General features: G+C 38.2%; 1 protein-coding gene and 1 non-coding gene across 2 annotated transcripts in view; one reads left to right on the top strand and one right to left on the bottom strand.

The window, feature by feature from the left end:
* The window catches only part of LOC142832304 (leucine zipper protein 2-like), a 385,340-nt gene extending 370,802 nt beyond the window's left edge, over positions 1–14,538 (top strand). Inside the window, exon 10 of the mRNA XM_075942703.1 lies at positions 14,382–14,538. Within this exon, the coding sequence (XP_075798818.1) occupies positions 14,382–14,489 (108 nt within the window). The 3' untranslated portion in view covers positions 14,490–14,538. The remainder of the gene's footprint in view (positions 1–14,381) is intronic.
* On the bottom strand, positions 13,201–13,307 carry LOC142833249 (U6 spliceosomal RNA). The gene has a single exon (XR_012907378.1). It is a non-coding gene; the product is annotated as a U6 spliceosomal RNA (small nuclear RNA).
* Positions 14,539–14,780: the final 242 nt, after the last annotated feature.

Below are 14,780 nucleotides of genomic sequence, written 5' to 3'. Positions count from 1 at the left end.
TCCCCAGTCTCTGCTATATTGGCTCATCTAGTCGGAGCACATAGAGAGTATAGGATGGAAGATAAATTAATTCCAGCAGATGTCATCATCGGACTTTCCATTGCTAAGAATGAACATCCTTTGAAAAAAAGAGGAGAGCTAAACAGTGAAGATTTAAACAGTCACTATCCTTTTCCATTTCCTGAGGATTGCTTTGTTTAGGATCTGGGAGAACCTGCTTGGAAAATACATTGGGAAAAAGAACATCAGTCTTTATTTTGTTAGATCCTAGTCTCTTCTTTTGCTTTGGCATGTCCTAGCAATATTAGATACATACATTACATATCAGGACTAGGTATGCATGGATGTATATGTATACATATATGTGTGTATATGATAGTGTTTAGGTTGTGTGTGTGCACATATACAGTCTCTTAATGAATTCACCCTTTACCAGTATGCAAAGCACGCCTTTCTTTGCCTTTTATTCTGACAACTCAACTGAAGTTAGAGTAGTCCTACTAGCTTTCCCATAAGGAACATATTTTGCAGTTGTTTTATTCCTAATCTGTTTCTCTTTCATGGATATTTCTCCCATTTGTCAATAAAATTTAAGTTTTTTGAATCAATTAAGTTAATATATCTATTGTCACTTCCCACTTCTGTTCTTCATGACAACATCATGTTGTCCTTACTGAGCTGAGCTTCTCATCATGTTGCTGTATGGAAACAAACAGAATTCTTCATTACCAAACTTTTCATTTTTGATTGTAAATTTTAACCATCTATAATTTATTTTCTACTCTCCTTCTCTAAATGGAAACATGCTCCCTTAATAATCCTTTGAATACTACTATATATTTTTGAATTCTTGTATATCTCTTTGATATTTGTGATCCAAATAACAGATACCGCTTTTTGATGTCCAATTTTAAAAGTTTGAAAAAAAAGTGTGTTCATTGGCCTACAAGGCAGAAATTACATGAAAGGCTAAGGTAGCATATGTTTGGTGGAGTCCCAAGATCATGAATGGCATGGATGTAGACTGCACAGTCACATAAAGGCATTGTGAGTACGTGGAGCAGGCATAGAAGATGTTTCCAGAACCCTGGTGACATCACTATATGCAAAAACAGAAAATTCTAGAAGTCTTCTAATTTAGTATTTCACATCAAATTCTTGAACGCAAAACTACACTTAAGACTGGCTGGTGACTAAATAAACATGTAATACACTGAGCCTACGATAAGAAAATATAGTTAAACAACTTTTTTTTTCAAAAACAACAACACAATAGATGAAATTCCCAGATGACTCTCCATGTCCAGGGCCTCAGCAGCTGTGGATTCAATCAATCACAGACCAATCTCAAGTACTGTTAGAATGTTGATTGTTCTGAACATGTATAGACATGTATTGTGAATTCCTGAACAATACAGTAAATATATAATTTACTTTTGCTAGGGATTGCAAGTCAACTAAAGGTATTTAAGTTTCTGAAGGACAGGTATGCATGGCTCAGTTTATATACACATATGATGATGGTTTATAGAAGGAATCTAAAAATCAGTGGGATTTGGCATCTGGGAGGTTGTGCTGGAATTGGTTCCCATAGATTTTGAGGAAACATATGGAGAAATACCAAGTGATCAGACCTAAAATCATGCACATGTAGGCAACATTGTATGGACCCAGCAAATTGCACTATTAGGTTTGTTTGCTTAGATGAATATTAATAACAATCATTAAAGCAGAGGAGTCCTTGAATTCAGGAGGAACAAGGAGACCCAGGGAGGGAAGGATAGATAGGGAGTGGTAAGGGAGTGAATGCATTTTAAATGTATTGAAGGAAGTATAGGACAGTCCTGGAAAGGAGGACTGGTTCAGCAGAATCACTAATGGTTACCACAGGACTCAGAGATACCCTGCATACAACTTTTTATGTCTGACGATGTTTTAAGTGAAGATTTTGGTATTCCTCCTTCGGTTTTGGTTACCACATTTTTCTCCTCTTTTTGACCAGTCTTAATGCATTTAGATTGCTTTTCAAATTTTTGAGATTGCTTGGCCCATTCTGTTTTAAATATAAATATTTTTAAATCATGCATTTTATTACAAAGGATGACTTGACATTCCAAATTTGTGCAATGTACTTTAAAAGAAATCTAATAAGAAAATTTTTTAAAAATTATGCTCTTCTCATGGTGCATTAGTTCCTCATAAAATATTTTTTAAGTTAGAAGCATACTTTAAATTTTTATGCTTCATGGATAAGGGGAATTCTTAACAGTAAACTCAATATAACAGGAAGATAAGCCTAGATTTTCTCAATGTACCCAAAACAGTGAAGAGGGGCGCAGTCGGGGAAGGGTACTAGTTACATGCAAGATTCCTGGAGTTTCTATGTTCTTTCTATGTTCTTGAACAATTCTTCAGAAGATGAGAGTTGTCCCTTAAAGGTGGAAAGGGCTAGGAAGTATAGTCCAGGCTAGTGCACCCAGCAGATTCAAGAACACTGATTTTGGAGAAACAAAACCGTCAGGGTTCAGTGATTACTCAACAAGATGAAGCCCTGTCTCTAGCCTAAGAAACCGAGTTTGACCCCCAGAACCTACATGATAGAAGGAAAGAGACAACTCCTACAAATTGTCCTCTGACCTATAAACATACACACACACACACTAAATAAATAAATAAAGATACAGAAGAAAATTTAAGAAAAATAATTTACATAATTGTTGCCTAAATTTCTATAAATTTACCTGAAAAGATAAGGTATCTTATAAATGTCATCCTTCAGATTTCATTATTCTTAATTTGAGGATATATTACAATATGGATGCATATTTTACATTACTATCCTTTCCCATAGAAATGCTTTTAAATATTGTGAGCTCCCCATCCTTAGAATCCCCAAATGACCCTCATGCCTGGAAATGTCTTCATAATGAACCTGGTGAGGAATGGGCTGAAGCCCCACATGAGGACACACAGAACACCCTGCACTGTCAGCAAAGATGAAAACTGAGCTTGGAATGCAAACTTAACTGGGGGACAGTGAAGGCTAAAGATGCAGGGAAAGGCCAAAAAACACAGAGCACTGAGAGACTGTAACATGCTATGCATACTCACCCTTCATAATTGGGTAGGACTTCATCATTATTGACAGACTATTTTCTGTCGATATTAGCTGAAAATTGAGTAAAAGCGAGAGTTGTGTTGTTTTTGTTTTGGTTTGGGTTTTTTTAATACTCAAGTGAGTAGTTTCTGCAGAATTGGTGTGTTTGTTCTTATTTACTAATAACTACATTATACAAATTCCCTATGAGAATATCTGTATTTCTTTCTCAGTAATTATCTAACTGGCAAGCAATTCAAAGCCAGAACGGTAGGAACCAACAAAGTACTGAGATGTTTTATTATTCTTCAACTTAAATGTATTAGTCAAGAACCATCTTGAAGTAGGAATTCTAGAGGTTATAAGTTAAAATGTGCTAAAGCTACATTCCTAGTGGGGTAACCCAGTGCAGAAGAGAACAACAGTGCATACATTTTCTGTTGAAATGTAAAAGAAGGACTCGGGTATTATGAGTCCTAGCAAAGCAGAAGTCTTAAAGCAGCTTGGCAAGAGGTTGGCAGTTTCCTTGGATCACACCACATTCTCTCATCTGAGTACTGAGCCTCACACCTGCAGCTTCTCAAACATGACACTATGCCCCTTGAAAAGTATTTCTTTATTGATTTGATTGACTCACTTTACAAATGGAACCAAGCTTTGCTGCTTGAGTAGGGTTTGAACTCATGAGGTCAAGGGCTTCTCTTATCAGGTGTCCCCAGTGGAAATCACTTTCTTTTAGTAAGCAAGTCTTTATGATGTTAAAATGTTTTCTAAGAAACTTCAATTTGTACAGAGATGTCTCTACAGATGGCTTTTTTCCCTCTTATCCTCTTTTCTTCTACTCTTGTTTGTCTCTTCTCATCATTTCCTCCTCTTCTTACTTCTTTTCCTTTACTATAGCAAGTAATAAAGAGGAGATAAAACCTTAGAGAAATACATTACACTGTTTGAGTTGAAAAGGAGAATATGTAAAAGATGTTGGAACCACTCAGCCATGTTTAACATCAGATTTAATTGTATGAAGAAGATACTGAAAGAGCAAAAGAAACTGAACTTTTTGTTTTGTTCCTGTTGTTTGGTATTTTGGGGGGGGGGATATTTGTACTTTTATGCTTCTTTCATACAATACATCCCAACCATAACATCTCCTGCCCTCTTTCCTCCTAGTTCTCCACCAACTCCCCTATCTTCCAGATTCAGTGCGCCTCCATTTCCCTTCAGAGGAGTAGGCCTTCCAGTGATATCAACTGAACAGAGCATAACAAGATGCAATAAGACTAAGCATAAACCCTCATATCAAGACTGGATGAGGCAACCTACTAAGAGAAAAAGGGTCCCATGAGCAGGCAAAAAAGTCAGAGACACCCCCATACATGCTGTTAGGAACCTCAAAAGAACCCCAAGCTAAACAGCCACAACATGTATTCAGAGTGCCTAGTGTAGACCCATGTAGGCTCCATGTTTGTCCCCCCTCATCTTTGTGAGCCCCTATATGCCCTGCTGTTGTAAGGAGGCCACTTCTTTCATTTCCAGCTCTTCAACCCCAAAATAATCACATAGAAACTATGTTAACTAAATCACTGCTTGGCTCATTAGCTGTAACTTCTTTTGGCTACCTCTTACATCTTAATTTAACCCATTTCTAGTAATCTCTGTATCACGGCTGTGGCTTATCATGTAGAGTTCTGGCGTCTGCCTCTGGCTGGGATACATGGCTTCTCTCTGACTCCACCCTTCTTTCTCCCAGCATTCAGTTTAGTTTTTCCCACCTGGCTAAGTTCTGCCCTGCTATAGGTTCAAAGCAGTTTCTTTATTAATCAATGGTATTCACAGCATACAGAGAGAAATCACACATCATCCTGCTTAGTTTATTCTGTGGGTCGGTCATGCTCTGGTGTCCTTGACCCCTCTGGTTCCTACAATCCTTCTTCCTCCTCCTCAGTTCTGCTTCATGTTTGGTTTTGGGCCTGTGCATCTGCTCCCATCAGCTGATGGATGAAGTCTCTCTAGTGATGACTGGGCTAGGCATGTGTCTAGGAATATAGCAGAGTATCATTATGAAAGACCCCCAAAATGGGCGTCACCTCTGAGGGATCCCCCTTCACCCAAGACAGAAATCAGGCCACTGGATGCAAAAGCAAGAGGAAGTTTATTGGATACACAGGCGCCTATGGGCATGTCAGCAAGCACAGCCGAGAATAGTCAGCCTGTTGAATGAGCGTGCCGGACTGAGAAAACATCATGCATTTATAGGGGGCTCAGGGGTTACATAAAAGATGGCGTAGCAACAAGCATTTCATTGGTTCCTATATATTGGTTGGGCTAAGGTCGAGATTGGGACAGGGTTGTTTATCCATTTGCAGTTTTATGGAAAACCATAAAATCTAGATATAGCTAAGTTCAGCTCTCTGGGTATTTTGACAGACTGTCGCAGTGGTTAGCTGTCTTCCTGTCGGCCCAGTTTCTACAGAGCTAGCTGACAGCAGATATCCTGTTCAGCAGGGCCCTATCTGCTTCTCTAAAATTTGTTTTACTAAGCTTATGTAGCTGACTTAATTTGAACCTTGCTACAGGCTGGAACAGGGGTCTTTCAATTAGGAATCATTTCATTGAGATTTTTGCTGTTTGGCTTGGTTTTACTTTTTGTTTGTTATTTTCCTTTGGCCAGTATTATTTGGTTCTAGGCCAAGTCTGTAAGCCATCCTGGATTCTGGTTCCTGGTCATAGGCATGATTTCCCTCCCTATGGCTTGGGCCTCGAGTTAGGTCAGTCATTGGTTGGCCACACCCACAAGCTTTGAGCCACCATTGACCCATTTTGCAAGTAGGCAGGCTTAGGGTTGAAGATTTGGGGGTTCGGTTGGTGGGCTCTTACAGCATGGAATAAACCATCATTGGCAGAAGCATCAAAACATAATTTGATTTTTCTGAGACAATGAGTATCTCAGTCCCAGTATCATATTTAAGAGCTAAGATAAAAACTCCCTCACTCAGGGTCTATTTGCAATAAGCCAGCATTTCCCTATATTGCCAAAAAATATCAAACTTTTTACTGTTGTTGGTCTTGATGACAGATGTGAGAGATTTCTAGGGGAAAAAAAAGAAGAGACATCATCACAGACTTTAGAATATTCCCAATCTCCTTGTTCGTCAGGATTCAAAAGAACTAAATTAAGATACTTAAAGTACCCCTCGCGGTCCTGAGTTCCTTGCTCGTGCTCTCTCTCCTTCTGCTCCTGATTTGGACCTTGAGATTTTTGTCCACTGCTCCAATGTGGGACTCTGTCTCTTGTCTCCTTTCATCGCCTGATGAAGGTTAATATTCACGAGGATGCCTATATGTATTTCTTTGGGTTCTCCTTCTTATTTAGCTTCTCTAGGATCACGAATTATAGGCTCAATGTCCTTTATTTATGGCTAGAAACCAAATATGAGTGAGTACATCCCATGTTCCTCTTTTTGGGTCTTGCTTACCCCACTCAGGATAGTGTTTTCTATTTCCATTGAGACAATGGGGATGTTCTATCGGGAACTCACCAAGGCCTGCTGGCCTGGGTCTGAAAAAGCCTGGGATAAAACCGGACTCGCTGAACATAGAGGACATGAGGACTACTGAGAACTCAAGAACAATGGCAATGGGTTTTTGATCCTACTACACGTACTGGCTTTGTGGGAGCCTAGGCAGTTTGGATACCCACCTGGATGGAAGTGGGTGATCCTTGGACTTCCCACAGGGCAGGGAACCCTGATTGCTCTTTGGGCTGAAGAAGGAGGGGGACTTGATTGGGGAAAGGGGAGGGAAATGGAAGGCGGCGGTGGGGAAGAGACAGAAATATTTAATAAATAAATAAATCTTTTAAAAAAGATACTTAAAGTAACAGATTCTGTCAGAGAAGTCATCTCGACAAACCTTACTGGAATGGGAGACTTTTCCTGTGGTGTGCTGCTCTGACAATGCACCTTATTGGAGAAATTATCTCACTCCCGAAGCGAGTCTTGACCCAACATTCCTCACTGTCTCAGTTCTTCAATGTTTTCCTCCAATTGCAATGACTGTATAGCATTTGTGTCCACCTCTCAGGAAGCACTTTTACTCCTTTTTCAATTCCAGTTTTCTAAAAGCTAACCTTTCATTCTTTTCCACATTTTTCATTACCTAAGATTAGGGAAGAAATCTTGAGGTTGAGGATGCGGGTCAAAGAATCCTGGCGGCAGTTGGCTGGAACTGTGGGGGTCCTGAAAAGGGGATGTACCGGTCCTTAAGCCCCTCATTTGGGTGCCAAATGTTGAAGGTGAGGAAATGGGTCAAAGAATCCCAGGCTAACTCCAAAATATTCCAGTTATATTTTCTTTGTTATAAGGGGTGAACTCATAAAACAGGAATGAAAAGTCCAACCTCAGCTGTGTAGCATGGGAACCAGAGAGAGAAAACCCTGGGTGGGCGGTTTCCTCTAGGTACCCAAAATGTCATGCCCTAAACTGGTCCAGCCTTTTAAAGATCTGAGGCTGACAGAGCTTCCCCATCAAATAAATATGACTATTGTTATTTCATCACCTTTTTCAAATGTCATATACTTAATAAAATATACATAAACACTAGAAAAACATCTGCTTTACCTAAAGCTATATTTCAGTGATAAATATTTTTGGATAAATGAAGCACAAGGTATATGTTCAGTCTTCAAAGAACCCTCATAAAAACAACCATCAATGAAAGAGACAAGGAAAAGACAGTCTGTTTAAATTATAAAATGGCCACATATATATTGTGTATGCTAATAATGCATAGACCCAACTCAGCCACATACATATCATTCTGGAAATGTTATATTGTTGTGTCCGAATAAAGATTCTATGCCATCCTTTACAATATAATAGCTTTAATGGAGGATTTCAAAATGTTTGACTTGAATTTTGATACCTTTTTATGTATTTGAGATTTGTCCTTTTTTATTAGAGAACCAATAGCCTTGGATATCCTGTTAGAAGAGTTTTATAGTATTTTGGCTTGAAAAGAATAGGAAACGTTGAAAGCTGAGAAAATGAGTCTCTGGCACAGAACTATTCCATTTGCTGCTAGGAGAAATTCTCACAAATTTAATGGCCTGATGTCACAGATGTACTCTCTGATACCTAAAGACTAGAACTGTGAGACCTGGCAATATAACACTTCCTCTGTGGGAATCTGCTAAGCTTTATTTTGGCCTTTGAAAGTGAGTTGAGCAGTCCTGGGCTGGGTCAACATTAACCAGACCCTGTACTTATTCAAGCAAACAATAGCTCTTGAAGCAACAACTCTCTAAAGAATACAATCATTTTCTGAATTTGTGTTCTTGCATTCCAACAATAATTACCACAACAGCACAAAACAACCAAGGTGGGTTGACCTCATTTGGCAGAACATCATAATTACGAGCCCTACAAAGACAAAGAAATTGTCTGACTTTCATCTTATTTACATGCTAATATAGAAGTAGACTCTGGACTTTGTTCCAAAAACTCAGTTTTCATTCCAGTGTTCAACAGACTGAGTACAGTTTTTAGTTTTTCTTAGTTCTATGTCATAGAGACAAAATCCATTTTCAGGATTATATTCTTTAGGTTTCAACATAATAATTCTCTTAATTAAGCACAATACTTTTTATAATGATAGATTTTTTAAATTTTTGCATGGATGGTCACAGTGATAATGTCGTAGATAATTTATTCCTTTTATTCAAAGTATTGTTATAGATTGTTTTAATTTTAAATAAAAACAGAGTATGATAAATTTTCCTTGACAAATTTATGAGCAAGGACTATAATACTGTCATCTTTTCCCTTTTGTTTTTTGTAAACTTAACAGGATGAAAATTTCCCAAACAACTTAATAAAAACACATGATAATAAGTTGGAGATGGAGGGGAGATAAATGCATGTGTTAATTATACTAATCATGGTGACTATATACCTCCTGGAAGCAAGCTGAACAAAGAAGTAGTGATCATGTTCTATGGCTTTAAAGTGGCATCCACCATTGTGGCAGGGGAGGTTTGATTGAGTTAATCATGACAAGGCAGGTTTGATTGTCTCAGTCATGTCTATTTAAGAAAAGTTCATGGTGACAGAAACATGGGACTAGAGCACTTCAGATAATGTCAGATTATTAAGCCAAGTGCAGAATGCAAAATGGCTCAAAACTACCATCTTCAAAGATCTGACAATGACAGATTATGACTGAGCCAGTTCAGTGTTGCATTCTATGTCTCAAAATCTCAGAAATCAGTGTCACTAGCTGGTGATTAATGTCCAAGCTTATAAACCTATAGAGGATATTTCACATTAAAAACACAACATCCCACTCTTGGACACCACAGGATCATGGTTATCTCATGATTAAAATGTATTTAGTTAAACGTGAAGATTATCCACAGTCTTACACTACTCAAAATATCAAAGTCTCCTTTGAGACTCTTGGTAAAGTCAATACAAGTTACACATTCCCAGTGTGCAATGATATGGTGTGAACACTCCCATTCCAGGAATGAGGAGCAAGAAGAGAGAAAGAATAGTTCAGACCAAACAATAATGAAACCTGATAAAACAAAGATCAGACCCCACAGCTTCATATCTGGAGTGAGGAAGCCAAGGGAGCAGTATCGGCACTCAAGTGCACCTAAGAATCCACACCTCCATCCCTGGTGTTGTCATATGAAAGTACATAGAGTCTCTCCAGCTGTTTCCACATAGTGCCTGCAGCTCTTCTTCGTAGACATCATATATTCGAAGCATCTCTAACATCCTGGAATCCTCATTGGCACTTTGGATTCACATTCACAACTGCAGAGTGAACTCCTCTGGGCTGGGAATCCAAACCTGGTCCTCAGTGACTGGCCTTATCTCCTTTTCTCTGGAACTCTGATGAAAAATTTGATGGCCCCATAACTTTTATTCTATATTCTGACAAATGCAAAATCATGTACATGACCAAAAATTTTGAGACCAGCTCAAGATAAACTCTAAATCTTCTTTACAAACATTACAGCAGACTCTGAGTGTCTGTATAATGAACTGAGAACATTCCTTTTGTGATCCCTTTTGAGAAGGCCACACTGCAGGTTCTGTCATCATGGGCTTTTCCTTTCCAAAAGAAACTATTTAAAATGAATTTGCTTAGTTACACACCAGAACGCTTAATAGAAAGAATCTTGTCCTTATAATATTATTTCTTAATGGGTTCTTCTTTTTAAACTTTTAAATTTTAATTACATATAGATGTGTGGATATGTGCATGTCATTGCAGGTGTCTGCAGTCATCAGAAGAAAGTGTCAAATTTCCTATGATCTACCCAATGTGGGTGCTGGGAATTGAAACTAGGTCCCAAGGAAAAGCAGCCAGTGCTTTTAAGTGATGAACCATCTCTCGAGCGTAGGGCTACACTAGAACACCTACATATATGTTATAGTTATTAGCTTTATGTTTCTGTAAGACTCCTAACAGTTGGAGTAAGAAGATATATCTCTGACTCTTTTGCGTGCCCCTGGGACCCTCTTCCTCATAATGGGTTGCCTTGCTCAGCCTTGATATAATGGTTTGTTATGCCATGTTCAGTTTTTCCCTGGGATGTCTGCTCTTTTCTGATAGGAAACAGAGGAGGAGAAGCGGAACTGGGGAAGGTAGAAATTGGGGGGGGGGAGCATAAAGGAGTGGAAAGAGTGAAAATCTGTACTCAGGATGTATTGAAAATTAAAAAAAAATAAAAAAGATCATTTCTGCCTCTCTTATCAATTCTTTTTTATTTTCTTTTTTCACATTTTTATTTAAAAAAAATTTGCTTTTCATTTAACTCCCAGTTCCCCTTCCCTTCTCCCACCTCCCTACCTCCCCCTTATTCCTACCTTCCACCAATTCCTCAGAGTGGGTAAAGACATCCTTGGGAAGTCAACAAAGTCTGGCACACCAACTTGGGGTAGGACCAAGCCCTTGCCCCACCCGCTCATCCCATATCAAGGCTGGGCAAGGTATTCTTAGTCTACTGAAGGACTTTATACAGGGTGAAATACTCACAGACTTTCCAAATCCCCCTTTAGCATGTCTATTGTTATTGTCTTTGTTCATCTCATATTACATATAGTGTAAATTAATGTATTCTTTAAGTTGTTCAGATCTTGTCCTCATTGTGAGTGCCAGGGAGAGTCACTCTCAGTATTAATGTTTGATATAGCCTCTTACTTTAAAGCCGTGTCTTCATTTCATCTGTGAGTTGGAGGTAATGGGAAGAAGGTGGTGGGTACACTACTGATTTTGCCTGGAACAAATACAGGTTTGGCTCTTGTTAAGCATGTGTTTCTTTGACTGGATAGATGGCTCAGAGTTAGGAGTATAACTGTGCTTGAGGACTTGAAATTGATCGTTCACACTCACAAGATGGCTCCTAACCATCTGTGACTCAGTTTCCAGGGGATTCAGTGTTCCTTACAGCCTCTTCAGGTACCAGTTATGCATGTGGTGAATGGACACACATGTTTTGTATTGAGTCGAGTTACCAGATGACTGATTGGGTAAATAACATAATGATAAAAACAGCATGTATTTTTCTTCACATCCCAAAGGAACTTAACCCAGAGCAGAGATTGGGGTCATTTGTCATTTGCTATCTTCAAAGTGTATCAAAGAGATTGATGAGCATGTAAGCGTATCGTTCTTTATTTTAAATGGATAGGATTTTTAATTTGCCCTAAAGTCACTGAATCAAAAAAGCACACAATAAAATATTTCTTTATAGCTCCCAATGAAAACAGAAAAAAATATTTATAGGAAGAAATGTTTTCATAATGGGATGAAACAACATAAACTCAAAATGTACAGGCAAGGGTTAGCTCTATCACTTATTTTTAAAAAGTTTATATAAATAGCTGGTCAATTCTGACAGGGTATCTCACTTGAAATGTTATCTATATGGATTTCAAGTAGACCACATGGCTATATACTGTATTGGAATGTCCTCACAGGGCTCTGTCACAGAACAGGTAACAGAGAAAAACCCCAGAGTCCTTTCTTTCAAACAAAGAGGAAACAAGTGGGGTTGAAGAAACTGTTCAAATTTCATCTTCTTGATGAAGTGACTTGAAGTCTCTCTGTTCTCCTTTATCAGCTGAGAATCCTCCTCGACTTCCAAAGTCTGTGGCTTCTTCCAGCAAACTTTCCTATTCCTCCTAGACCCCCTTCCTCAGTCTCCAAAACCTCCTCTGCCTCCACCTAGAAAACCAAAGTCACCTTCACCTTTAGGTTTGGCCCAGTCCCATGTTTGTTTCCATCAGTTTCTCTGTCTTCTGTGGCCTTTTGGCAGCTTTTGTGTCTTCCTCGATATTGAACCCTACAAAGTCAAACTGTTTGGATGAACCAGTTTCCCAATCAGTGACTATTCTTGTTTGAACAGAACTCTTAAATGATTCTTTAAAGGTCTCTTCAGTGGCATCCTCTGACAGACCTTTGACAAACAGAGGTTTTGGATCGCTGACTTCTTGCAATAGGCAATGCCCTAGTTCCTTGTAACCCCAACCTGATTCTTCTGCCCTTGATTTCCAATTTGTTCCAGAAGTTTATAGATTCTTTAGCATCTTCAAATGAAGCAGATTCAAATGCATTCCCTTTAAATTTTCTCTTTGGATTATGGGCACTTTGATAAAAGTTGCTTACTCAGATACTTCATGAAGAGTTTCTTCTGTTGCACCGTTGAAAAGGTTATATCAAACAAAGTTTCTGATTCACCACTCCAAGTGCTACTCTTTCCAGCTCTCTCTTGCTTTTGTCCTTTCTTCCATGCAAGTACTAACCAGGCCTGACCCTGATGAGCTTCCAAGATCAGACTATATCGGGCATGTTCAGAGTGATATGGCAGTAGAAGGCTTCGTCCTTTCTCTACAGGGTTGTAAAGTGAAACATATTGCCCATCAATTCCTGCCCCCTACTTTTCTTCATAATTTTCCTTTACATCAGCTTCTGTCTTAAATTCAATATGAGCAATCCCTCACTCTTCCCATCCTTGAGGACAAATCTGATCTCCATGGTATCTTCAAACACTTTTTATAATTCATTCCCAATGATGCTGAGAGGTTTTTTTTATAAATATGAAATGCTTCATTAATTTGTATGTCGTCCTTATGGAGGGACCATGGTAATCTTCTCAGTATGATTCCAGTTTTAGTATATGTGCTGCTGAGATGAGCATAAAGGTGTCACTGATAGCTTTTATCTTTTCTCTTCCTTAAAAAGTGCAAAACAGGTGTAAATTTATGTCTTATAAAAGAGGTTAGGGAAGAAGAAAAATATAACTCTCAATTCCTCCTAGGCTTCAATGAAGTTAGGCTTAGGTATCAAGGGAAATTACTTATTACTGTTTTCAGCCAAAGCTCAACACCTTGTTAAATTAATATTGGAACTGATAAATGAACTAGTGCTTTATTTTCTATGAGTTTGCTAATATTCCATAAACCTTGCTAGTCTCAATGCAATAAACATTTTACCATGTTTAAGAATTTTTTCAATAATTTTTAGCACACTATTTTTTTTTGAGAATGCTTTTATAGGAAGGAGTACAGTTACTTGTGGACATCTATAGGAGTTCCACATAGAATAACTGAGGATTCTGGCTGGGTTTTCTGTACTCTTCCCAGATTCTGTTCCACACTTGGGCTTCCTAGAGGACAACTGTGAACCTTTCCATAGTGAGTTACACATTACTTGTACTTTTCTTTCAGTCAGGGTATTTTGTATCTCTTAGTGTTCCTTATGATATAAATTTTATAATGATATTTCAGTTCCCTGAGGTAAACAGCTTGCTCTTTGAAGGAACAGAATCCATGTAACCATCTAGGTATCTTCTGTAATGTTGCAACATATTTTCTGTCAAGTTGAGAAAATGTAGCAGTGTGTACTTATTATATCTCAGACAAGCTAGGAATGAATATAAAGAAAGGCAAGATTCCTGTCTTTTGAGAAATGAGGATCAATAAGTAAAATCTTAGTACTTGAGAAATGTACATAATCAATGGGAAAAAATCCATTAGGCCTCACTAATGCAAAAATTTAACAAATTATTGTTCTTAATTTCAAAGAAAAGAACTGTAAGACACCTTTTAAGGATGAATTATATAATAATGTCTATTTTCTTTTTAGGGTGTGAAGATGACATTGTATTTTATGTCATATAACCACATAAATCCATGTTTGTGTGAAAACCTATTTCTTTTATTGTTAATGATGCATTTTTTTCTTTTTTCTCTGTATCTCCCTCTCTTCACAGAAAAGTTCTCCAGGAAACCATGAGAGCTCCCGAATTCAGTCGACAAAGGAAGAGACGAGGAGAGCCTCTGGAAGATTTATACCCACAAAACTGGGAGAAAAAACATAATCACATAATAACTTCAAAAAATAAACAATTCTCACTTTGAACAAAAGAACAGTGTGCCCTCAACTTCAATGTTAAAGACCAAAATAACAAGGACCTGTTGAGACCACAACAATAATCAAGGGGAGGATTTAGGGAGTCCAGAAAGACCCAGGGATGCTGTATGTTGCTATATGTAGGTAGAATCTCCATGTTCTATTGGGAGAAGAGAGTAAGGGAGTTCAGGCAAGTTTGTTCCTTGCCCAATAGTCATATATAAATGCCTGGATGGCTATAGTTTTGTCTTTCTGTTAA

The sequence above is a fragment of the Microtus pennsylvanicus genome, chromosome 12 (genome assembly GCF_037038515.1).
Source record: "Microtus pennsylvanicus isolate mMicPen1 chromosome 12, mMicPen1.hap1, whole genome shotgun sequence".
NCBI classification, from domain to species: Eukaryota; Metazoa; Chordata; class Mammalia; order Rodentia; family Cricetidae; genus Microtus; species Microtus pennsylvanicus.
Note: the sequence above shows the minus strand (reverse complement) of the source record. Positions and strands in the feature narration are given on the sequence as shown.